General features: G+C 39.2%; 2 protein-coding genes across 3 annotated transcripts in view; one reads left to right on the top strand and one right to left on the bottom strand.

Annotated features, from left to right (window-relative positions):
• Nucleotides 1-16,588, top strand: part of LOC138169158 (inter-alpha-trypsin inhibitor-like) — a 136,282-nt gene extending 119,694 nt beyond the window's left edge. For both annotated transcript variants that reach the window (XM_069098360.1, XM_069098359.1), the window contains 3 exons: nucleotides 8,221-8,265; nucleotides 10,346-10,439; nucleotides 15,735-16,588. In XM_069098360.1, coding sequence (XP_068954461.1) covers nucleotides 8,221-8,265; nucleotides 10,346-10,439; nucleotides 15,735-15,792 — 197 coding nt within the window. In that variant the 3' untranslated portion in view covers nucleotides 15,793-16,588. The remainder of the gene's footprint in view (nucleotides 1-8,220; nucleotides 8,266-10,345; nucleotides 10,440-15,734) is intronic.
• Nucleotides 1-27,520, bottom strand: part of CA12 (carbonic anhydrase 12) — a 241,089-nt gene that overhangs the window by 194,648 nt on the left and 18,921 nt on the right. The gene's annotated exons all lie outside the window — the stretch shown is intronic.

Below are 27,520 nucleotides of genomic sequence, written 5' to 3'. Positions count from 1 at the left end.
CCCCCCCCCCCTTTGAAAAAACCCAGATGTTGATTTGGTATGGATATAATGGTTGGACAGTTTGGAAACTGTCTACTTGATCAGTTTCTCTGTCTTGATAATTCTGCCTGTATATTCTGAAGTTCGGGGTGCTGACCTTTTTCCCCTAAACTAGGTAAACTATACATATTTGACTGATTAAAGTAAGCTTGTTAACCCATTTTGAGTTGCTTTCCTTTATCAAAGCAGATCTAAGAACCTGTGGTGGCAGCAAACCCTGGGGACACTTGGGGTGCTTGCTGCTACACTTGCCCTCAAGAAGCTTACATTCTGAGAGAAGATAACACATAGAAGGAAGCTACAGATAAGAAGAGTGGTTAACATCTATATAATGCATCCAGAAACTAAGTGATTTATAATTATGATTTCATTTGGTCCTCACAGCAACCCTGAGAGACAGGTATTCTTATTTTCCCTATTTTACAGATGAGGATATTGAGGAAAGCAGGGGTTAGATGACTTGCTCAGGGTCATACGGCTATGGTCTGAGGTAAATTTGTATCCAGCTGTTCCTAACTCCAGGCTGGGCACTTTATTTACTGCACCACCTGGGAGGAGGAAGGGGCCCTTGGGGAAGAGGATATAAAGAGACACCTGCTCAAGGATATAGTGGAAAAAGGAGTCTAGAGAGTCAGGAGCAGAGCCCTGAGGGGCATGAAGGAATGACCATATATGGCTTCCTTAAAGTGGAAGTTGTAGAAGGGATTGTCCAATAGTGTGGAAAGGGCTACACAAGTGGAATGATATTCTAGGGTGAGAAAGTCTACTGTGATCTGGGCTGGGTCAGGTAGATTTAATGAGCTATGTAAATTTACTTTCCAATCAAGACAAAAAGCCCCTAGGTTGGCAATGCAGCTGACAAGAAGATGATCAGGGTGATATTTTATGTGTTGAAATTAATTAACCTAAATTTAAATACTTACAAGTCAGTTTAGTTGGTTGTATTGGTATTTAATAATACATTTTAAATTAAGTTATTAATTTTTAAATGAGAGTAATCAGTTTAGCCTCACAGGCTGAAGATAGATGGAATATGAAAGCATGTCACATCTGCATCACCCCACCCCAACATCAAAAAGCTAACAAAAAAATCCTAACTACAACCACAAATTTGATTTAAATAAAACACAAGAAGTTAATTTTATTCTAAAACATATTTTCAGCTTAATACGGTTGTTACTAGGGAATAAGTAACATAATGTGCTGCCCCAACGGTATTTTAAAGACTACAGCTGGAATGGCCACATGTAGCTTGATTACCCAAATGCATCATCTTCCCCAGCTGACATTTACTGTGCCCACTCACTCAGATTCATGGTAGTATGCCAGGCACTTGAAGCATGAAGGAATCCCAGGTAAATGGAATCTTCCCTAACTGAATGTTGCTTAGTAACACTGTGCTTCTCCTGACCCTCCACTTCTTCTATGAGGCTTGAAAAGATCTTGGCAACTGGTCCCATCACTTCCTGGCAAACAGAGGAAGAAGGAATGGAAGCAGTGTCAGATTCTATATTCTTGGGCTCAAAGATCACCGCAGATGGAGACTGCAGCTATGAAAGTAAGACACTTGCTCTTTGGAAGGAACATTATGACAAATCTGAACAGCATGCTAAAAAGCAGAGACATCACCTTGTTGACAAACTATATGTCAAAAGCTGTAGTGAAAAGCTATGGTTTTTCTAGTAGCAATGTATGGCTGTGAAAGATTGACTATGAGGAAAGCTGAGCAATGTAGAATCAATGTTTTTGAATTGTGATACTGGAGATTTTTGATAATTCCTTGGACAGGAAGGAAATCCAACCAGTCAATACTTGAAGAAAATTCTGACTTCACTGGAAGGTCAAATACTGAAGATGAAGCTTAAATTCTTTGGCCACATGAGAAGATGAGACTCATTAGAAAAGACCCTGATACTAGGAAAGATTGAAGGCAAAAGGAAAAGAGGACAGCAGAGGATGAGATGGATAGATAGTGTCATGGAAACAATCAACATGAGCTTGAACAAACTTTGGGAGATAGTAGAGGATAGAAGAACCTACCGTACGTACTATGGTCCATGGGGTCTGGAAGAGCCAGATTGCATCTCTTGAATGACTGAACAACAACAATGGAATTTGGGATCTGGCCCTTGTCTGCTTATGCCTCCATATGCCTTCTAAATCTGTTTTATGAGGATTCTAAATTAGAAAACTACAGGCTTCATTCCAAGACCTGGACACCAAAGGACTCCTCCATTTCAATTTGATTCAATTAAACATGTTTTACTTAAGAGCCGCCTGTGTTCAAGACACTGGGATATAATGAATTTTGTAAAGATTTATGAATTCACAAGAGGAGTAAATGTAAGATATTGGAATTCCCTCTCCAATGCAAGTCAACAACCCTTCTGTGAAGAGGCAGACAAATCTTAGGAATTTGCCTGAAGCACATAATGGTTAAAGTGACTTGCTCAGGACAATTCTTTGAATTCAGAATTTAAAATGTGCTAGGCCTGAGCTAACCACTAAGATATAAATAGGAGCAAAAAGAAAGACAGTCCCTTCTCTTAAGGAGCTTACATCCTAATAGGGGAAGAAGGAACCTAAAAAGAATGGAACAGGAGGGGCTGGGAGGGGCATGGTGAAGAAAGAAGTCTAGGACTTCTGAAGAGCTGAGCCTGAAGAGAAATGAAGGAATGATCATGGCTGGCCCCGATCCTTCCTTAAAATGGAGGTGCCAGGAGGAACTGACCAGAAGAAGGAGACACAGGGGACAGAGAGATCTCCTAGGGTGGAAAGGCTGGTGAGGAATGGTAGAGAGAGAACTCTGAGAGTCAGAAGTGGAGCTCACAATGGAATAAAGGAGTTTACTTTCTGTTGGGTAATTTGCTGCCATTCACTACATCTGATAGCTATCAGTCACATGTTCTGCAGAGGGTGTATGATTAGATTATTATGATGGTCATTGTTTCAGTTGTGTTTCTCTTTGGTTGTATTTCTCCTGCTTCTACTTTGTGTCAGCTTAAAACCCAATGGGCTCTGGCCCTGGGGATGAGTTCCCTTTCCCACATCATCTTTTAGCCCAACTTCTTCAGCTCCAGTGGCTATTTTCCTAACAGAGCACTGGGTGAGTCTATTACATTTATTCCAGACCAATTTTGCCTCCCCATCCCATCTCCAGCACTCCTCAAATGATCATTTACCCAAGATAGTTAACCAACTATTTTTTTTTCTTTTAATCTATCAGGGAGAACCAAAACAGAAGAAGAAAGTAAACAAAACACTCAAGAGGGAGGAAGAATAGATGGTTACAAACAGGGCAATCAAAGTAGCCAGTGACCTTCTGACTGCCAGGAGAAGGGAGGGGTTTCCTGCTCAAATGCCAGACAGTGGGAGTTCATCAGTGCCTGCTCCTGTGCTCAGGAAGAAGCTCTCTGAGTGGCACCTCACTCACCTGAGCCAGGTTAAGGCTGTAGTATAGGGGGCTACTTCCTGTAGCTGCCAGTGTCTCTCATGGTTTTTTTGAGTACAAGTTCTGAGAAGGAAACAGGTTACCTCATATTTCTCTCCTTCAAAATGGAAAACAAATCTGTTCTTCTCCAACTTTGTGCCCCTCTCTTCCATCTTCCTTCTCCTTCCTAGAAGTTCCACAAAACAATCTCTCTCTCTCTCCCTCTCCCCCTCCCTCACTCTCCCTCTCCCTACACACACACCCCCCCACCCCCCCACCCCCCTTCTATACTTTTTCCCAAAGTTATGCATTTTGGGAATCTGCACCTCAGAAAATGAGGCCTAAATAAATGTTAGCTACTAGTATTATTTATTAAAGTACATATAGGGCACATGTTTTTAAATAATAAGCCACTTGTGAAAACTCACAAGTAAAACCTCTTTACTTATTGAAGTTGTACTTTTTTATCTAAAGTGGGACCTCTTTAAATCAGTTGAAAGAAGAAACCAACAGATTGCCTGCTGGTGTGAATAATGGGACCTCAACCCACCTGGTAAACTAACTAGTTATGTTGGGGAAAACTTTTACCATATATAGTTACATTTAAAGGCACAGGATGTGATACAATGCCTATCTAAAGTCATATGATTACAAACTCTGTCATAAATGTAGTAAGTTTTAAGGTTTTCAAATAACACTGTGAGGTAGGTAGTATGAGTAATCTCCACTTAACAGATAAGGAAAATTATTCTTTAAGACAGTAGATAGTGCAACTAGAGTGTTGGACTTTTTAAGTTCTGAGTTTAAATTTTGCCTAAGTTTTTTTACTGACTGTGTGATCATAGGCAAGTCATTTTATATCCCTCAGTTTCTTCATCTGTAAAATGAGCATAATATTAGTGCTTATTTCACCATGTACAAAGCAAATGAGAGAACATTTATCAAATGTTTTGTAAACTTTAAAACACTATATACATGCTAGTCATCATCATGAAGTGACATGCCCATGATCACTGGGCCAGCAAGTGACCGTGGCCTCTTTATCCCAGATTCAGCACACTTTCATCCATGCCATGCTATCTCCCCAGTGAAACTTCTACCATATTTAATTCAAGAAACCTTTTATTTCTTCTTGGTCTTAAAACATCATTAGATTTTTCTAAAATAATATCTCTTTCCAAATCAAATACATATTTTAGGTATGCTCAAAAATATACTTTTCTTAAAAATTCAGCAAAATTTTCAATATTAAATAAGCCCATCTGATTTTTCTTCTCTATTACTCACTGTCTCTTTTTCTTGCCTGTAGGCTTTAGCTAAACCAAAGTCAGAACAAAGGGAATCCGGAAGTAAAGGGCAGAGCGTTACAACAGTGTTTTATGGGCCTATAAAATGTATCCCTTTTACTGGAAACCACTGCAGATAAGAAACCTATGGTGTTATTCACAAATGTGCCTGAGCTGTTGTGTGTGATAAATCTAGAAATGCAAATAAATATATATCAGATGTAAAATGTGTATGTGTGTGTATATACACATATATGTCTATATACACACACATATATGCACATATACACATAACAGACACAAATGGATGCCTCTTGAATAATTGCCAATGAGGATACAAAATTTACATATTCATGTGCAAAAGGATTAACAGCCATTCTGGGTAATTTTTGGCCCAATGCCCATGTGAGAATGTGAAAATCTTGTAATTAGAATAAATTAAACAGCCCAGTTAATTGTATAAGATAGATGAAAATTTTTAAAAAAACAACCTTATAACTCTTTGTTCCCCTGAACATACTTTGTACAATCCTACTTCTATAACTTTTTTAAAATCAATTTTGTTGATATCTTTTGCTTTTATATCGTCTGCATTTCCCAATGTGTCCCTCATTCTCCCTTCTCAGAGTGCCCATCTCCTATAATAACACAAAAGAGAAAGAAAACAGTTCTGTAACCATAGTCTCCTCACTTCTGCAAAAGAGGTGGGGAAAAGGGAGTGTTTTCTCCTATTCCTTCTTTGGAACCAAGCTTGACCAAATGAGATAATATTTGGTAATATTTGATGAGTGCTTAGCACAGAGCCTGGCACATAGTGGGCACTTATCCTTTGTCCTTTTCTTCCCTCCCTTCATTATAACTTCCAAGTATTCGGTTTGTATTTTTTATTTCTTTGTTCCTTGGGAGCAGGGATTGTTTCCTGCATTATATTTGTATCTCCAGTATCTGACACATAATACAGTTATCCTTTCCACATCTCAAGGATTAGGGGTATGCCCCTATGCCCCTGTGATCTGGAAAATCCTCATAAAATTGTTTGGCCCTCCCTTAATACCAGAGAAGAAGTCTAATTTCTTTTCTCTTTCTTTTATGGGGTGTTTAAAGTATCACAATACCTTATTGTAAAATTTGGGTTAAATATTTGGTTATAGGTTTTGTGTCATCTGCTGGCCTTCACATGTCATGTGTGACTTCCACAAAACTCCCAAAAAATTCTGATGTAATTTCTTTTGCTCGAATTCTGACATATCAAAACTGCAATGGGGAAATGGGGAAAGTCACAATGTGGAAAAGATAACTTTAGAAACTAATAAATACCTGCTGATTGACTGTTATAATTGTCCTTTCCATTTACATTGTTTTAAGCTATTGTGTATACTCTTTTTCTGCTTCTGCTTACTTCCCTTTGCATCAGTTAACAGAGGCTTCCCATGCATCTCTGTATTTATGTTCATTGTACCCTAAGGTATTTGTACAAAAGGAAGATGGTGTCTCAGAACCAGATAGAGATTCTAAGAACTAGAAGAGGAAAGGAAGGAATAGGACCATACAGAACTGAGCCAAGAACCAATAGCCCTGTGGCAATCAAAAAAAGAAAGTGAAAGTAGGATTGAGTTTTGCAGAGAAAGGCGATACCAAGGAGGATTCATTAGTTTAATAAGTATTTGGAAGCAGAAGACTTGGGATGATTCTAACAGTGTACCAACCAACTCAAAGACTGAGGGAAATATTGAAAAAAAAAAGCTCTGCTCTTTTCTCAACATCCCCTCCTGATGTCTATAAACAAATATGTGTGAATATGTAAACATAAATACTCTAATATAATTTATCCAAAGATATAAAAACAAAAGATATTAGTTCAACTATAAAGTTTTTAGTTAAACCATAAAGAGGTCTGGAGTTAACTAGAGATAGAAATAAATGTTAATTTAGGCAAAGGGCCTATCTTCTGCCTAAAAGTTGGAAGTTAGGAATTTTCCTAACTAACTCAGAGGGATTGTGGTTGAACTTACGACTTTTCACCTAAAACTCACTAAAGCTGCAGAGGAGACAATCCTGTGAACCTTAGGGGCCATTATGTTCTCTGTAGGCTTAAAACAAGCTAATTATTATCATAGGGTGATGTCCATTTAAAATATGTAGAGTGTAAATGGAAGTTAATTTCAGAAAGAAGGCAGTAGCAATGGGTGTAGGGAGAATGTGGGGTGGAGAGCAGGAAAGTCCTTTTGCAGAAGATAGAAAGGAAACCAGGGAGGCAGGAACAGGGAAGGGTGGAGGAAGGGCATTCTAGGCTTGAGAGACAGCCAGTGCAAAAGATCTAAGGAGATGGAGTGTCACATAGGACCAAAAGTAAGTAGGCCAATATAGCAGGATGATAAGGAATGTGAGAGGAATCAAGTGTAAGAAGACTGAAAAGATAGACAGAGCCAGGTTTGAAGGGCTTTAAATGCCAATGAGGATTTTGGTGGAAAGAGTTTTGTGTAGGAAGACCAATTAAACCCCCCCTTCCAGTCCAGGATCCTGTTGTCAACAGAGGCCTGAAAGTTCACACTGTAGGAGGTCACAACAGCCCTCCTTGAACTCAATTACAAAAGTCACTATACCCCCAACTTCTTTTAGGAACCATTTATGACTCAGATTGATAAATGGATCCAAACCCTTCTGGAATCCAGAGACTGTGTTGTTGTCTTTGTATCCCTAGGTCTAGCAAAGTATCTTCCGCATAGTAAATGCATTATGTCTGTTGAATTTTTTTTTTTGACATTTCTCACCTCTACCCACTCTAGTTTCTTCTGGGGGTGAGTGGTGGAAGTGTGAATTACTTCCTTTTATGGAACTTACAAGTTTCAACAGGTTTCTCTAGTGAACACTGAACAAGCCTGGGTTCACTTTAGCCTCACCATTCAAAGGACCCTAGGAGGTTATGAAGTCTAGAGATGTCAAACACATACAACACTCCTGAATAGTGCCTGAGCCAGATTAAAATGTAATTGAGAAGTAGTTAACAAAATAAATAAAAATACAGCAAAATATAGATAATATTATATTTTCAAACTAAGTTCAAATGCAGCCCAGAGGGATCCTTATATACAGATTAGTGGCCCCCACTTCTATCTGAGTTAAGCATAAAAGATCTAGTTCAACTCCTTTATTCTACAGATGACAAAACTGAGGTCTCCAAGAGATTAAATGACTTTTCCACAGTCACACAAGGTAATAGGTAACAGAGCTGAGCTTTGAAATTATGTTCTTTGGACTACAGATTCAGCAGCCTTTCCCCTGTACCCCACTGCCTAGATGTTTCAACCCTAACCTTTCTTAGACTCTACCTTTCTAGAATCAAGGGTAAGTATTTTTAGACTGTTCTCATATAAAGCTTTGCTGTCTCCCCAAAGGACTAAGCAAACAAAAATTTGAGACACTTTTGTAAAACCCAAACTAATGTGCACTTGTCTGGGCTTTCAGCTAACAACAGCCTGTTCTGGGATGAAGATGAAGAAATTAACACTGGTAAGGAAGTATAGCTTTTTAATTTCCTTCCTTTCCCCCATCAGTGGCTATTTCCCAGAAAACAAAAGATGACCAAAAGGCAAGAGAAAGACAAAGGAAGGTGAAATGTCATATTATTATTACTTATTCCCATTCTTATTGAGGAAAAAAAGTTTTAGTCTGGGTCAATGAAACCTGGGGGAGAGGAGTGCAGTCTATTTAAAAGATAAAATAGTTTAAACGGAGTAGTGGGCTAAGAAGTCAGGTTTCTAAAGGTTGAGAAATGAGGACTGAGGAAATGGAGGCAAAGAAGAATTAACTTTGAATGTCGCCTCACAATATGGTGATGAACTTAGAACCAGAAGACCTGGGTTCAAGTTCTCCCTCTACCACTAACTCACCCTTCATCTAGAAAACAATTGCCCTCTGATGAGGCTGTACAGGAAAAGGGCTTATGAAGAAGGAGATTCTAGAGATTTGTGCAATAATAAGAAGGCGGGAAATTGAATTGAAGGAAGGGAAAATTAGTATTACCCCAGGAATAACTGATGAAGAAGAAAGCTTTGAGCTAGAAAAGGAGGAGGGGGAACATCTCAAGATCTTATGGTCCGCTGTGTGATATAGTATGTTCACAGATCCTTCAAAAGGTAGAGGAACCAATCATTTGTAAACAATTATTTTATATTTTCACTGAAGAAAAACAGACTACATAAACTGCCTAGTTTTGTAAAATAATTTAAATATTATTTTGGTGAAGGATTTTTGTTCTAGTTTAGTATCAGAGGAATCCGTGAGTAACCTGTCGAATTAGAAATGGTTCACTGCCCAAGGTCTTCAAGTACATGTTTTGCTCTGTGTCAACCATAAAATAAATAGGTCTTCATAATTACACAATTGATCTGATGAGCTGAAAAAGCTAATGAGAGCCTGGGCTGCATGAAAGAGGCGTATTGTCGGGGTGATAATCTGGTTGTACTCTTCTCTGGTCAGACCACACCTGGGGACTTGAGCTCAGTTCTTTAGGAAGAACATTGATAAACTGGAGAACATCCTAAACAAGGGCAATGCGCATAACACAGGGTCACAAGTTTGGATCAAATGAGTGTTGGCTGAAGGAACTAGGAATTGTTAGCCTAGGGGGAAAAAAAGAACTCTTAGGGAGAGGCATGTGTTCAGGTATTGGAAAGTGCTGTTTGACCTACTATGTTTGGCCAAAGTTAGAGCAGTGGGTGGAAGGTACAAAGAGGTAAATTTGGGCTTGATAGAAAGAAAATGCCTTAAATGAGAATCCAAAGAGGAATGGGCTGCCAGGAGAGGTTGGGGGGTTCCATTTACCAGAGGTTTTCAAGCAAAAACTGAATGAACACTTGTCTGCCCTGGCATTTTAGAGATCCTTGTCTAGATATGCGTTAGACAAGATGATGTCCCTTTCAGATCTGAGCTTCTGTGGTTCAGAATTCAGTGACCTTACCATTCTATGTAATAACTGTCTCTGTCTTTTGATACCCAGGTAGTTGTATTGATGATTTCTAAGGTGCCTCTCTGGTCTAGAAATTATGGCATCCAGAGTTGAAAAGAACCTTATAGATCAAATCCACTTCAGTTGCTTCAGGTAGCCAATGAAATAAAGTTATCAGCATGTAAATTACAAAAACATCTTGGACATTGGAACTGGGAGGAACCTTAGATATTATTTAATTTCACCTCCTCCCCTCATATTGTAGAGAAGGAAATGAAATTCAGAGAAGTGGGGCCATAATAGGTTATTCATTAACATGGGTTGCAAGACAACCTTTGCAAAATAATGCTTCATTAACCTAATTTGCGTCATTGCAATATGTGCTTTGAAAATACTACAATTTCATTTTTTTTAAAGAAACATTCTATCATTTCTTGCTAATTTAGACCAAACACTCCCACAATGCTTCTGAATCTGGCAGGTTTGCTTAATTGCAGTCTGAGAAATGGCAAACAGCAGTATCAATAGAGCTGCTCCCTCCGGAACAGCCAGAACCAGCTATTCTGACCCAACTGCTTGAAAGACCAAAGAGCAGTCAAATTATACCCCAGTCTACTGATTGCTCTTTCTTTCCTCCCACAGGACTTATTGTGGGAATCATCGTGGGATGTGTGTCAATAATTGTTTTGCTTGTGACACTGACCGTGGTCTTCTTGAAGAAAAAGAAGGAGAAAAAGTAAGGAAAGTGCCATTCTTCAGAGCATGGGGAGTGGGGTGGAACTTGACTGCAGAGAGAAAGAGGGGAAGAAAGCATTCTAGGTATGCTCAGTGCTTGGTATGCTCTAATGATGCCTGTGCTTGTCCCTCATTATCTTGGCCTAAAGGTTCTAGTGCCTCTTATACCACCTCTAGCCAAGTCATTAAACTTGAGCCTCAATTTACTTGTGTGGAAAATGGGGATAATTTTACCTGTCCTGCTTACCTCACACACTTCTTGTAAGGATCAAATGTGATGCAGTATGTGAAAACCCAGTACTGCTGTGCACATCTAAGTCATTATTATTATGTTTGATTATTTTTTTTTTTAAAGTCTATGTTGGGGTGGGTAGGTGGTGCAGTGAATAGAGTACCGGCCGACTTCAAATCCAGCCTCAGACACTTAACACAAAAACTAGCCATGTGACCTTGGGCAAGTCACTTAACCCCAATTTCCCTACCTTTCCCCCTCCAAAAAAAAGCCTATGTAGCTGCTTGAAAATATATAGTAAATAAAGCTCATTATGATTACCCAACTATCATCTTGAGAAGGTAGGGGATCAATTTAAACCTGAATCTGATAATAGTTTCACTTTCCTTTGTGCATTGGATAGTGCCGGGCTACATCTTTATCTGCCTGAAGCACTTTCATTTTCTCATATGTGAAATATCTTCTGTATGTATCTTTTTCCCTTGTCTACTTAAAAAATTAGATAGCCTTAGTATTGGATAATAATGCTCACAAAGATCTATAAAACGCCAACACGTTGCCTTTAATATCTGGTAACACAGAGTTAGTCAAATGCAAACATGCTTTTTCACTTTAAGATAGGACCTTCTTTCTTGAAATGAAAATATTTTCCAAATATTTCCAAAGATTGCTGTGCCTCTCTTTATATCCTGAGGGCTTAGCACAATGCCTGACACAGTAAGGAGATGTTTAATAAATACTCATTGAATGACTGATCAGGGAGACTAGATGGAATAGACTAACGGAGAAGGCTGGGAAACTGGCAGACTATACCTGATACCTTTATTAACACTCAGAGCCCAAGGCCTCATGGGCTTTGCACCAGATATGAACATCCCAGGGGTTGGAGTACTCCTTCTCTCTGCCCCGAAGTATAGAGACGTCCATCCCCATGCTCTGGAAAAGCTTTGCTGGATTGCAACCTAGTGAGGGACAAAGGCTGGGCCCTAGGAAATAGTAAGACCATTAACGGTATTGCAAACCTAAGGAGGTGATGGGAGTTATGAAGAGGAAAGAGGAAATAGGTTTGCCTCCTCCCCATAATTCCTAGCACCTCTATACTAACTTTCCCTATGGGAAGATTTGCATAACAAGTGGTTGCCTTTGGTCTGTATCCATTTCCATTTTTATGGAACCTTCTAGGATATAGTCCCAGATGGTAGGATGATAGCGACTAGGGATAGGTGGAGCTAAGAATGGCGGTGTTAAAAATCACAGGCTTTGAGCCTCAGGATCACCAACCTAACAAAGTTCAGCCATTCAAAACACAAAGGAAAACTAAGAGGTAAGAAAAGAATTTTAAGAGGTGCCTTAAGTAGCCAAAATAGATATAATTGAGTCTACTTATAGACAGTAGTAAGCTTATTCAGAACTTATTTATTCTTATTTTAAACACAAGTCTAATAAGCCCCCAGCAGATAAGCAGAAGCTTTATCAAAGTGTCTCATACAAGGTAGATGCTCTATAAAAATTTATAGAATCACACTGAAGCAGTAAATTAGAAAGTCATTGAAGATAAGGAATGGTTGGCAGTGTGTCCACAAAAGACTGACTCTCCATTTTAAAAAGGGTGCAAGAACTCAGAATGCCTTCTGGGACTACAGTGTAGGAGCAAACAGCCATACATAAGGCAATGACTCCTAAGAACATCACAGTACATGATGGGTTTCCATAATGATGGCCCTGAATCATGAAGGTTAAATTATATTCAATGTAGTCTATTTAAGAAAGCAAAGAAGTATGTCCTATACTTGAGAAACCTTTGTTGACACAATGAATAAATTTTTAAAAAGATGTTGGCACTTGAAGACAAAAACTTTGCCTCTAGAAAATTCATTGATGTAGAATCTTTCTTTACCTGAAGATGCTAGAGTGAAGAAGCATCCAGTCTTAAAGGGCTATAAAAATGTGAATAGGGGCGGCTAGGTGGTGCAGTGAATAGAGCACCGGCCCTTGGAGTCAGGAGGACCTTAGTTCGAATGTGACCTCAGACACTTAACACTTACTAGCCGTGTGACCTTGGGCAAGTCACGACTCCAACTGCCCTACCTTCCCCCTCCAAAAAGCAAAACAACAATAACAAAAAAAAAAACAAACCACCCTGTGAATGCCAGCATGGAGTAAGGGGAAATGTACTGGATTTAGTTTCAGGAAAAATCTGGATTTGAAGCTCATTTCTAAACCCACATTCATAAACAAATCACTAAACAGTTTGTAGTCTGTTGCCTTATCTATAAATGAGGACAATAATAACTGCAGCAGCTAATTCAAGGGGTTATTGTGAAGCCCAGTGACATACAATATATATAATGCTCTATATTATTGTACACGTTAGTTAAGAGGTGCACTGGATAGATTATGAGATCTGTAGGAAAGATTAGTAAATGGTTAAAAACCAACTCTCTGAAGAGAAAAATAAAACCACAGGGATAGGACACACTTTTAAACTTAATCTGCAGTATTGACATTTATTCCTTCACTTTCTTAAGTCCAAATAATTAATAAAACAATAAATCTAGCCCAGAGTTACAGAATTTGCTGTTTTTTCCAAATGTAAACATTCACCTTGATAATTTAACAAAGGGCTCTCACCAGTCAGTTAGAGTTGCCTTCACCACACCATTGACCTAGACTTAGTCAGTCTTAGGGAGAACTGGATTCAAATTCCACCTTGAACATTTGCTGCTGTGTGACCCTGGGCAAATCTTTTAAGCTCTTTGTACCTCTATTTCCTCATCTGTAAAATGGGGATAATAATAGCAACTACCTGCCAGGGCCATTATGAGGACAAAATAAGATGATGTTTGTTAAGTGTTTTACAAACCTTAAAGCCTATATAGATGCAAGATATTATTATACATATGTAAAATATTATATGTTTTTTTTAAAGCAATCGGGGTTAAGTAACTTGCTCAAGGTTATACAGCCAGCTATTTCTGGGTGTGGTGCTAAGTATCTGAGCCCGGATTTGATCCCCAGGTCATCCCGACACTGGAGCCGGTGCTCTTACTCGCTGTGCTACCTGGCTGCCCCAATATGTTTTAATACATGTATTATTACTATTGCACTATCTGAAGTGTTGGTGAGCTTTAAACCTCAGGAAAAAAAGGATTAAAAAAAATTCCCTAATACAAAAGAACCAGAAATTCCCTGCTCTAATTCTTATTTGTTGACTTTATTTTCATCTAATCTGAATTTGAGTAGTAATTGTTCTCATGTAATTTGTCCAGTCTTGAGGAATGTCAAGTCTCTATTTAACATCAGTAAAGGAGATGTAGAACTAAGCAAGGAGAGAACATGGATAACAATTCAGTCTGAGGTATTTCATTGTGCCCCTATTCTTGAAACAAAGAGATCAGCAAGTGTAGCGGCAAGCACCCGAAGCATCCTCAGGGTTTGCTGCCAACACAGGTTCTTAGATCTGCTTTGTTAAAGGAAAGCCAACTCAAAATGGGTTAACAAGCTTACTTTAATCAGTCAAACATATATAGTTTACCTCGTTCAGGGGAAAAAGGTCAGCACCCTGAACTTCAAAGTATACAGGCAGAATTATCAAGACAGAAACAGATCAAGTAGACAGCTTTCCAAACTGTCCAACCATTACATCCATACCAAATCAACATCTGGGTTTTTCAAAGCTGGGGGGCTCTGGACAAGGGCTTCCCAGAATCCATATCAAATCATAGAATACTTCTCAAAGTGAGCCCCAAAACAAAGCTACACATCAGGGCTTATATAGCCTTCTCCTGCTCAGAGAATGTAACAACCTTATTGACTCACTGGCCAATCAAGAAGTATCTACTGAAAAACAAGCCTCCCACCCTAGGCTCCAGGTGCACTTTAGCCTAGGGGAAAGGAAGATCTTAAAAATTTACATTCCCATTACAGCAAGTAGGAAGGAATGAGGAGATTAGTACTCTGATTAGATAACTATTATCTAGAGTAGATTGGTGGGAATTCCCTAGAAAAAATGATATCTATCTGCCTTTGTTCTAGCTACATCTTTAGGGATAAGAAAAGAGTCAATAAAAACCTTTGGTCATCAGTAGCAAAATCAACTGCTTAGATGTGTGAAAGCAAAAGCATATGATTGGAATAAGTTACTCCCTGCTTGGAGTTCATATATTTTCATAAATTTAACCAAAACTCCATTAGAAGTGAAAGGAAGCGAATAATAGAGAATTGAACACAGCAGTTATGAGATTCAGACTCTGATGCTTTATTCATGCAAACATCCTCAGGAGGTGACTTTTTGTTAAAGTCAGTCTTGCTTTATTGCTCCATTTGCTTTTTTTCCACAAAATGCTTTTTTTGAAAGAGAGAGGAAGAGAGAGAGCCAGACAGACAGAGACAGAGATTGAAAGAGAGTAAGAGATGGGGGGGAAGAAAGATTGAAAGAGAAAGCAAGACAAAAAGGAAGGGAGGAGGGAGGGAGGGAGAGGGGAGAGGGGGAGAGACAGAGAGAGAGATTGAAAGAGAGTAAGAGAAAAAAGGGAGGAAGAGAGATTGAAAGAGAGAACAAGACAAAAAGGGAGGGAGGGGGAGAGAGGGAGAGAGGGGAAAGGAGGAGGAGAGGGGGAGAGAGGAGGAGGGAGAAAGAGAGAGATTTTCTTTCTTGCATTTTAATAATATTCTCTTTTATGTGTGGAACAGGAGCACCGGCTCTGGAATCATACTTCCTGGGTTCAGATCCACCTCCAAAACTTACTATCTGTGTAGTCTTAAGCAAATCACTTTGTCCCATTGGGCATCAGTTTCCTTCTCTGCAAAATGACAGGGATTGGAATAAATGATCTTTGAAATTTCCTCTCTGTACTCTAGGTCTATGGTCCTATCTATGAACTTTTGATTCCTCCTGAAGGAGTCATCTTATTTTCTGTTATTTATTGACTTTGGGGACATTTATGTAAAATGGCCAATATGATAGAGACCTGAGCATTTAAAAAAGGTACCTCTGGCTAAAAATTAAAATATGATGGGGCTATCAATATCATTGATCAATAGGTTATCTGTTTTTCCCCCAAGGGAGAAGAGGCATGGAAAAGGAAAAGAAACCCAACAACTGAATGTTGAATTGACCTGAAGAAAGAAGCAATTAGTATTCAGGCTAATCACATGTGAATATACAGCTCTTTCAGATTTTTATAAGTGAGTGCCAGATTTTGCTACAGTGAATGTTTTTGCATATTGTGTTTACTAAATCCTTGCTGATCACTCAAAATAACTGGACATAGCTAATATGCATTATATGTTCTCTTTAAAACAATTTTTTTTCTAGCTTTTCCTTTGAAATGTGCATTGGGGTTCAGTTTTCATCAGTCTTTTATATGGTTTAGAAGTTCTGGACCTGGAGTCAGATCTAGGTCCAGAAGTCCCAGTCTTACAGCTTCAGTTCAAAAGATTTATTTTAAAAAGCATTTATTAAATACCTACTTGTGCATAGGTCACTAGGTGACCTAGGATATACTAAGTGTTAAAGATACAAAGGCAAAAATTAAACAGGATTGTTCTCTCCTTGGGAGATACAAAATATCCACCAGTAGTTCTCAAACTTTCTCTTGTTCATAGCATAGTATCAATTAATCAGTAAACATGTATTAAGCACCTACTGTGTGCCAGGCACTGTGCTAAGTGGAGAGGCAACAAAAAGAGGCAAAAGACAGTCCTTATACTCAAGGAATTTACAGTCTAATGAGAGAGACAACATGTAAATAGATATATACAAAGCAAAGTGTGTGTGTGTGTAAATAGGAAATAACCAACAAAAGAAACACAATCCCCTTAAGAGGGAAAGGTTTCCTGTAGAAGGGAGAATTTTATTTGAGACTTTGTAGCAGCAAGCACCCTAGCATACCCAGGGTGGCTGCTAGCATAGGTATCTTAGGTCTGCTTTTTTAAAGGAAAGCAACCCAAAATGGGTTAACAATCTTACTTTAATCAATCAAACATCAGAGAATACAAACAGAAGTTACAAGCAGACAGAGAGACAGATCAGCAGACAGAGTTTCCCACTGTCTGACCATTACATCCATACCTAGTTAGTTACCAGAGAGGGAAGCACCAACATCTGAGTTTTCAAATGGGGGGGGGGCCCTCAATGGCTGCCCAGAGTCTCATCTGACCAAATCATACAACTCTTCCCAAAGTGAGCCCCACAGCAAAACCTCACATGACTATATATAGCCTTCTCCTGGGTCAGAGACCATCACAACCTTATGACCCACTGCCCAATCACAAAGTAACAGGGTGTGGGCATCCCTGAAGAACAAGCCTCCCACCACAGGCTCCAGGTGACCACATTCAGCCCATTAGGGGGCAGAGTATATTTTCGAATCAGGGAAGGTTCTCAGAATCACCTAAGCCTACCAAAGGGCCAAAGGGCAGGGAAGATCTTCAGATTCTCATTCCCAAAACAGACTTAAAGGAAGCCAGGAAGGTCTATAATCAGAGCCCAGGGGGAAGAGTATTCCAGGCATGGAGGACAGCCAGAGAGAAATGATCAGATCTGAGAGTTGGAGTGTCCAGCTTTAAGAAATCACAGCACATGACGGGAGAATGATTCTTTATATTTAACACAGTATACATACCATGCAATTCAAGGCCCAACCAGCTAGTTATGGTATACAACCTTTTTGATGATCACTAATGTACACAGATTAGTATACACAAGGGAAGGGAAAGAACACTGAGGAAGGAAAGGGTTCTGACAGGAAGAACTGAAGAAGGAGGGCATTACAGGTATAGGGGATGATACTTGAAAGTAGAAGAATTTGACTGAGGCAGCCAGGTAGCACAGGGGATAGAGAGCTGGGCTTGCAGTCGGGAAGACCTGCATTCAAATGTGACCCCCAAAATTTACTATCCTGTGTGATCCTGGACAAGTAACTTAATCTCTATCTGCCTCAGTTTCCTCAAATGTAAAATGAGGATAATAATAGCACCTATTCCCCGGGGAGGGTTGTTGTGAGGCCCAAACGAGGTAATATTTGTAAAGCTCATTAGCACTATATGTGGCACATAGTAGGCACTATATAAATGTTATGATATTGATGAAAGAATATTGAGTTTCAAAAAGTTTTTTTCATTTAGTATTTCAATAGATGACAATTGTTAAAACATAGGCCTTGAATAGTTGCCAAATGAGTAATATAGATTCTAAGTAATATAGGAGTTCCTAAGCAAGATAGACTATTTCAGGTTTGAGGATATAAAACCTTTGACTTTGGAAAAGGTTTTTCAGAAGACATGAAATTTGAGCTGGGTGGGGCAGCTAGGTGGTGCAGTGAATAGAGCACCAGCCCTGGAGTCAGGAGGACCTGAGTTCAAATGTGACCTCATACACCTAACACAAAAACTAGCTGTGTGACCTTGGGCAAGTCATTTAACCCAAACGGCCCTACCTTCCCTACTGCAAAAAGCAAAATCTAAAAAAAAAAAAAAAAAAATTTGAGCTGGGCCTTCAGAAGGGTTCTAACATAGCAGGAATTATGTACTTCATGGACCATACATGGGAATAGGCCTGGAGAGGTCATCCTCTGGGAGAATTACCTAGCCAACTTCTCAGGACATGTGTGGCTCACTGCAAAAAGGGTTTGGTGATTTGCAATAATAAAGCAATCCCTTTATTGGCTACTCAAAAGGAACAGCAGCTGATTCAGATTTTTAATAGGTCTACCCTCTTTCCATCATCTGTCCTTCTCTCTTTTCCTGTTGGCATGTCAGAACTCTTTAAAACCTCTTCCTGATGGTAGATATGGCAAACTGCTGAAATGAGGCAGACCTCCCCGTGCACTAGCTTAGGGATGCTTGAGAATGGATTCCAGAGCCCTAGCTGTTGCTTCTGCTTTGAGTTTCTTTCCTGAGTGTAGGTGTCTGACTGGTGAGCCTAAGATGGACATTTTGGTCTTCCAGGAAATCTTACAAGTTCAAGAAGTTGAAAGCTGCTGGGTCTTTAGCAGATGGCAGCTATACTTCAGGAAAATCCCTTTGCCAGTACAGGAATGCTTCATGGAAAAGATAACCGATAAGAGCATGTACCTGGTTATTTACATGTTTTCTCTGCCTTTATAATGTATACTTCTTAAGGACAGGGACAGACTTTTGCCTTTCTTTGCATTCCAAGTGCTTAGCATTAAATGTTTAATAAATGTTTGACTGTCTGTCTTAGTATCTTTGTAACAGGCGTGCTCTGACCCCCTTCTCTCAGGGCCAGGCTGCTGTACCTCCCCATCAGGATTCTAGGGGACTCAGAGGCTTGAAGTATCTCTTTTCTGTATAGTGGCTCAAATTCCCACAGGCTCTTCTCTCCATTTTTTGTGGTCACTAACCAGCACCCAGTTACATTTTGGTATTTAACACTGATTGACTTCTACAAAGTGATATTTACTTCAAAGATATAACAAGAACAAATGTATAAACATTCTTACCAACATGCTGGGGACATAATTCTACCTATAGCACCAGTCTCTGAGGCAGCAGGTATAAAATTTAGTTCAGTTTCTACATAACATTGATCCTACTAAGTTCATATCCAGAATTGGTTAGTATGACTGCAAGATAAACCTGCATCTCAGTCACTCCTGGGCTTGAATCCCAAAGGTCATCTCCAAAGGTTACTCCTTGCTTCTCAGGGCACTGATGCTGTTTTGACTACAAACTTGAAGTCTGGAAGGATATACTCACATGGTTGTGGACTCAACTCCTTTCACTGCTTGCCAAAGTCACTCAAGGGCACTGAGGTAAAGATGTCATAGCTGAAACTAACAGATCTTTTTAAATGGCTTTACAGCTAATTAGAGAGCCTCCACTTCAACACATGGCTAGCCAACTAGAAGCATTTACAGGATGCCTATAAATGTTCTAGTCTCTCCAAGGCACTTCTTTTATATGTCATCAAAATTCTTAAGGGGGCAATGAAGAGATACATGGAACTTGTCGGTAGGGAGCAGCATATTACCTATGAGAATATATGTATGATGTCGTTAAAAAGAAGAGAGATATGACTGAAAAGGAGATGAGCTGAGTACTATGCTATTATAATGACTAATCTTGACCCCAAATGAAAGATGAGGAATTGCATCTCCCTCCTTTTGTTGGAGACATGGGACTATGCATATGGAATGTTATCCCCACTGCTGGGTGTGATCAGTTTCTAGGCTGCTTTTGCTTTTTTATAAAATACATATTTTTAAAATAGTTATTTTTTCCTCTTTATTACTAGAGAAGAGTCATTGGGTGGGAGAAGGAGCATAATCTGCAGGAAAAAAAACTATGATACACAAAGAAAAAAATAAACATTTTTCAAAAATTTAAGTATGGGGCAGGGAGTAAGGATGAAGGTCAGTCATGTAGCGAGAACAAAGGATAACAGTGAGACAGTCTGTGTCCAACACTGTTATCTATGGGAAGTCAAGGGTTCTGGAGGAAAGTTGGGCGAAGCATGTTGGGCAGCCCCTTCATAGAGGATCTATGGGAACACATGGATTAGACTTGCACAGAAGAAGGCATGAGATTTGTTATAATAGTTTTGTTTTTCTTTTCAGCTGGTGGAGCGGGAGAAAATAAATTCTTATAAATTGAAAAATGAAATAAGAAAGTACAGATTGGTTATGTTCTATCAAATGAAATTAATACCTGCCCCTACTAGATCTTAGGGTTGTGGTGAGGATCAAATGAAATGATGCATGTGGTCAAGTTTGGAAAAAAATAAGTACTATTGATATATGGGAAATTAGTATCAGCAATTATTATTATTATTATTATTATTATGAAGAATAGTGGAGTCTCAGTTACCCATGGTTGTCAGCATTAGTTCATTTCCTCTGAAAAAATCTAGCTTTAGAAGCTGCTGAGGGAAAAGTACTGTGGCTTTCAGAAAAAAGAAATGTACATCCCCACTTTCCTTAGGGAGATAGGGGCTATGGATGTGATCATGTAGTCTATCAGACAAGCACACTATGTCATTTGGTTTTGCTTAAATGCTTTCCTTTTTTTTTCTTTTTGCTTTTTGGAGGGCAGTTGGGGTTGACTTGCCCAAGGTCACACAGATAGTTTTTGTGTTAAGTGTCTGAGGCCATTTGAACTCAGGTCCTCCTGACTCCAGGGTCGGTGCTCTATTCACTGTGCCACCTAGCCACCCCTCTTATTTCTTATAAGATAATATGTATTGCATTGAAAAATCCAGGTGGGTAACTAAATATATATCTAGAAATTACTCACATAAAAAAGACAAAAGGCATCAATAATTTTTTTTAAAGTTAATATAAAAAAATTTGGGCTGGATTGTCCCTGTCTTTGCACCTTATTTTCCCATGTCCAATTCTTGCCATTTGTCTCCTATGACATCATAAACCAAGCAGGAAAAAGGAAAGGGGCCAGTCTGAAAATTCATTTTTGATTAAGCAAGGTTATTTCCACCAAATTGAGAAGGCCACTTACTCTGTGTGTATATTCAAAATGCCATGCCACTAACATAAAATTAAATGAGAAGGGTACATAGTTTCATGAAAAGAACACTGGACTGGGAGGAGACCTGAGATCTAGAGTCTCCTCTTTCGCTAATTAGCTGCAGGACTGTGGCAAGTCTACTCATAAACTAGACTAAATCAAGGCTTCTTAGCCTTTTTTGTCTCATGGACCTCTACAGTCAGTCAGTAGTACCAGAATAATGGTTTTAAACAATGAAAGGAAATGCTATATTTCAATTAGGGGTTAGTAAAAATAAAATGGAATTTTTTTTCCCATCCAAGTTCATGACCAGAACTTTTGCAAGTCTGAAGGCAGTTTCAAAAAGAGATCTCCATACCATATATATCACTGGCATGACCATATGACCTCCCTATTATGAAAGACAACAGAGTTTTGACCAGCTATGGTGCAGTGCTGGATTAGGAGTTGAGGAGACCCAGCTTCAAATCCTGCCTGTGATACTTCCCAGCTGTGTGGCCCTGGGAAAGTCATTTAATTTCTTGGAGCCCCAGTTTCCTCATCTCTAAAAATATGAATACTATCCACCTGAAATACTTAAGTATTTGCCTCCCAGAGAGGTTATGAGGCTTCCATGAGACAGCATATGTAAAGCTCTCTATGATCCTTAAACACTATATAAATGTCATTATTGTTATTTTTAGTATGTTTTTTCTACAAATTGCCAATTTTTACTTTTACAGTCACATGCAGGCTGCTAGTTCTGAAAATTAGTATCTGTCCATAGACTTGTAACCAGATTAGAGTGGTCAGACCTGGGGGGAGGGAAGTAAATTAATACAATATGCATCAATACAAATTAAACATCTGCCTTACAATACTTGTATTTCATTAGGCTGCTGATTCTCTCTGTGATCAAATGATCCATCCCTCTTGCTCTGGTAAATATGAAAAGGGTTGGGAAAATGTCTTGAAGGCTAGCCAAAACCAAACCAAACCAAAAAAAAGTTGATCATCATTGAAGGTGATTTAAAACCTGAACTGTTCCGTATGATAATTCCCTTTCTCCTAAAGTCATTTAGGGCATAGTAAATACTGATCAGTCTTTGTTTCCATTTCCTCTGAAGGAAGGACTTTGTACTCTGTAAGTTGTGGATAGGAACTGAGAATTTGTCCAATGAAGATTTAAGAATCTCTGCAGATATAGTGACTGGAGAAGAAAAGCTATGCTACAAAATCATGAAATCAGAGATGGAGAGACATGTTAGAGATCATCTAAACTTTTTTGTGTCCTGAACCCCATTGATAGTCTGGTGAAGCCTATGGACTCCTTCTCAATAATATTTCTAAATAACTAAAGGGAATGTTAAATTTCAATTAGAAGTTAGTGGAATATAAAAATGGAATTATTTTCCCATCCTAGTTCATGGATCCCCTGAAATCTGTTCCTGGATCTGGTGGTCTGTGAACCTCAGGTTAAGAATCTCTGACCCTGGGGCAGATAGGTGGCTCAGTGAATAGAGCACCAGCCCTGGAGTCAGGAGGAACTGAGTTCAAATCCAGCCTCAGATACTTCACACTTAATAGCCGTGAGACCTTGGGCAAGTGTGATAGTAATGGCAATTAAAGATTCCCCTGTATTGGCTTGGTTTTCAAATTGATTGTGTTAAAAACCCAGAGTTTGTTAATCCCACCTGTGGGATGGGCTTGTTGATGTGAAAAGAAAGTCCTGAACTGGGAGGAGCTGGTGACGTAGATTTGAAGAGACAAGAGAGAGGCGGAAGATCTTTTTGGAAGCAGCACCTCGTGGAGAGAGAGAGACTAAGAGAATTGCTGGTGGCCGCTTTGAATTGCCCTGGACTTTTGAGACCTGCCCCCTGAGCTGCCAAGGACTGAGGAGACATGGCTGTTTTGCTGGTACTTTGTCTGTCTGTTTTGATGTTGTTTTGCCAGATTTGCCCACTGGTGAAAGACAGTCCTTTTGTTGAAGAAGTCCTGGAACCTGGCTTTTGGCTAAGAAGCCCTGAGACTGTCCTGCAGACAGAGAGTGAATACTGTCCACTGGTGAGGGACAGTGCTGTTGTTGCAGGGGTCTGGAGACTGTCCTGCAGACAGAATGAATACTGTCCACTGGTGAAGGACAGTGCTGTTGTTGCAGGGGTCTGGGAGCCTTTCTGTTGGTTCAGAAGCCCTGAAGAAGGATTTTCTTGTTGTATGTTTACAGAAATCCTGGGAGAGGGCTTTGCTAATGTGTTCAGGGGTTCTAGGACTGTTCTACAGACAGAGGATAAATTCATGAAGGGACTGGCAATGTATCTTATGGCCTTGCTAAGCCTTGTCTCCCCAGGAACTAAGATTGCTGAGAACTTGCCTCGTGTCAAGATGAAGAAAAGACCTCCATCTGGGTATTAAGTGCTGTGTTTAAACTTGATGTAACTCTGGGGTAGATTCAATTGTGATCCAGGGGTGGGGAACTTTTGACCTTATTGTGCTCTGTGATTGACAAATGAAGGTACTTTACCTATGTTTGGAAACTAATCTCCATTTGAGAAGAGGGGTTTTGTGGTGGACTTAATTAAGGTATAGCCTAGGGGTGGAGTAGTATTTAGAACAGGGACTTTGTAATTGATTGAATGATTGGAAGGTCCTGGGGTGGGGTAGTACTTGGAGATTATTTAATCACACTTAGTAAATGCTGTATTTTGAATGATGTCATGTTTTGATCTTCTCTGTTCTTGGTTTGTCACTGAATAAAATAGAGAGCACCTATGCTGGTATTTTGAACCTGGGAAGTTGCCTTTGCTTGGTATTACATTACAGCAAGTCAAATTTTTTAACCCCAACTGCCCTCCAAAAAGCAAAAAAAAAAAAACAACCAAAAAACCCACAAAAAAATATTCTCTGACCCAGAAGAAACTTCTTTATTTTACATATCAGAAATCTGAGGTCTGGGGACAGCCAGGTAGCACAGCGAGTAAGAGCACGGGCCCCAGTGTCTGCATGACCTGGGGGACTGAATCTGGGCTAAGATACTCAGCACCACACCCAGTTCTGTCCTGTAACCTTGAGCAAGTTACTTAACCCCAATTGCTTAAAAAAAAAACTGAGGTCTAGAGAAAGTGTTTCAGGTGTTCAATAAATAATTACTGAATGGATGGATGGATGGATGGATGAATACCAATTATAAAGGTTTAGTATACCTCAAACACACGCAGAACCATGGCAGCTCCCTTGCCCTAAAGACCCACTCTCTATCTGACCATGTTATCTTTCCTGAGTTATTTGTATATATTTCAACTTTTACCCTCTTTTGGTTCCCCATTCTGAAAATCTATCATTTGATAATCTGTTATTATCTCATGGGTCTTCATCCTCCATTGTTCAATGGTGAAGATCTTTCTATCTCTGCCCCACTCTATCCTTCCTCTCAACTCCTGAGTTAGGCAAATTTTTCTTGAAAAATTCCTCTTAGGAGACCTACCCCTGGCTATATGTTGGAATGCATTACCAACAGACATGAGAGTCAGTGCAGTGCCATGGAAAGAATGCATTTCGAGCTAGAGAACCGAGGTTCAAATCTGCTCTGCCACTTATTTATGTGTGACCTTAGATAAGTCACCTTTCTTCTCTGGCCTCATTTTCCTGATCTATTAATGAGGATGGGTTGAACTACATGATATTTAAAGTACCATCCAGTCCCAACTCCATGAAAGATCTTGCACCATCATATCTGACAAGGAGATTGTTAGGGCTTCTTTCTTCTAGATCTGGCCTTCCAGGACTTCTCACTCCACTCTCCTGCATTCAAAGAGATACTGATTCTTTCAAGGAGAGGGCAAAGTGATTATGGTGGGGAGTTGGGGAAATGCCTGCTTTGCTTTAATAAAGCAGGTTGATTAAGCCAAGACCCTAGCATCCTGGAGTTCTAGATATATTTCTCCTAGGGACTCACACAAAAAATGAGACATTACATTCCAAGAGTTAGGAAGACAGTCTCATGAGCTAACATTAAGCCTTGTCTAGATAGAATTTATAGTGCAGCTAGGTGGCACAGTGGATAGAATGCCAGTCTTGGAACAGAAAGACTCATCTTTCTGAGTTCAAATCTCACATTAGACATTTATTAGTTGTGTGACCCTGGGAAAGTCACTTAACCCTATTTGCCTCAATTTCTTCATCTTTAAAATAATCTAGATAAGGAAATGGCAAACCACTCCATTATCTTTGCCAAGAAAACCCCAAATGGGTTCACAAAAAGTCAGATATGACTGAAACAACTGAACAACAACAAAGATAGAATTTATAGATTTAGTGAGGACTAGATTTTTTAAAAATTCAACCAAATTTTAACTCCTGTATCAAAGTTTCTATGGGATATAAGGGAGTCAGTGTGTTATTGTGGCAAAAGAACAGACTTGTGAGTAAGGAGGCTTGGGTTCTAGTCGTAGCCTTGCCACTGACTCACTTTAAGACTCTGGGCAAATCAATTCACTTCTCTGAGGATATTAGAATAATTCACAGAAGGTTCTTTTTTTTTTTTAAATTCAATCACTTAACAAGTATTTACTTGGCACTTACTATGAGCTAGGTCTGGTGTTAAGTACTGAGCAAAGTCTGTGCTACCATATCTTTTGCCTAGTCTTCAAGTTCTGTTAACTACTTACCCACATCACCACTTAGTTACAACTACCTATGGGGAAAGAGTTTATAGCTTCTAATCTGTCTTTGGTTAACCAGAATCCAACTAGTTAGGAAAGACAGGCTTATACTACCCAAATTCACACAAAACTGATTTGCATCCTAAATTTAATTTGATAACCTACAACAAAAACCATAGTTGTCAAGCAAACTAAATTTGTGTGTCTTTTCTGTTCCTAGTAAGAAGCCAAGTTACGCTAGGAATGCTCCTCAGACCTCAGATTTTGTATTTATAACTCTCTAATACATTCATAATTTATTCATTTATTTAAAAACATTAATGGTTGATCTATGTGTAAGAAAGATAATTCCGGTAATAGTGTGAACAGTCTTTCCTCTGAGAGGAATGTTTACACTGTATATATCTCATATTTACATAATTATTTGTATGTTATCTCCCCATTAAAATGTCAGCTCCTTGAGGGTAGGGACCATGTTTTTGCCTTTCTTTGAATTCCCCAATGCTTAGCACAGTGCCAGCTCATAGTAAGTGTTTAATAAATGTTCTCTCATTGACTCATTGATGGTAGTATAAAGAATATATTGAGAGAGTAGAGGAAAATTTTCATGTAATATGCTTTATAAAAAATTGGTATTGTATCTAAGTCTAAATTCCTTGAGGACAGAGCCTATCTTATCTAACCTTTATATTGCTTCCAGCTTATCACACCTAATAAATATTTGTTGTATTGGAGTGAGTATATAGAATTAGGACCAAGAGAGTTGCCAGTAGGGAAAGGTCAACCTGAACCAACATCTTCCCCATCATCTAAAGAGAAACTCACTGTTTATATTTCATTCCAAAATTCCATAGCACATGCTCCCCTTTGCATTGTGGTACTACTAATAGTGGCTTGAAGACTACATTTGGAATCACAGGACCTGTGTTCAAATCCTGACCCTGTCATTATCTGTATGATCTTAGGTAAGTTATTTAACTTCTTTTCCTCTGTTTCCTCCTCTGTAACCTGAGAGGTTCGTACTAGATGGCCTCTAAGGGCAATTCCAGTTCTGAATCTATATCCTATGACACTTGACACTTTGGCCTAGGGCTGGTACAGGATTCAGTACCCAATATGCCCAATTTCCTATATGTTCTACATCTATGTCTATATCATCCATAAATGATGTCTGAATAATAACACGGACCCACTGAATCAACTTCAATAATTAAACAAGGATTCATATAGTCAAGATCTCATTGAATGTCAGAACTGGACCTTAGAGGTCATGCAATCCAACCTTTATTTTATGATAATGCTAACTGAGGTCCAGAAAGAATGACGTGCCTAGGGGCAGCTAGGTGGTGCAATGAGTAGAGCACCAGCCCTGGAATCAGGAGGACCAGAGTTCAAATCCAGCCTCAGACATTTAACACTTACTAGCCAGGTGACCTTGGGCAAGTCAGTTAACCCCCATTACCCTGCCTTCCCCCCTCCTAAAAAAAAAAAAAAAAGAATGACTTGCCTAAAGTCACATATCGAATGAATTCCAGGACTAAAACCTACATTCCCTGGAAGGAAAATAGATGCGTATTTTAGAAAGACTAAAAAAACAAAAACCAAAGATTGTTTTCGATTTTGAAACCCACTGTTAATTAAAACTGTGTACCCCCTTCCTAATCGATTTCCCCAAATATCACAGTTAAAACTCTTTATAAATGTGAGCTATTATGCTGATAAGTACAA

This window comes from Petaurus breviceps, unplaced genomic scaffold (genome assembly GCF_028583685.1).
Source record: "Petaurus breviceps papuanus isolate PSGF00001 unplaced genomic scaffold, PetGlider_PUasm1.0 37, whole genome shotgun sequence".
Taxonomy (NCBI): Eukaryota; Metazoa; Chordata; class Mammalia; order Diprotodontia; family Petauridae; genus Petaurus; species Petaurus breviceps.
The sequence above is the reverse complement of the archived record's forward strand: the minus strand, read 5'-3'. Positions and strand labels throughout refer to the sequence as shown.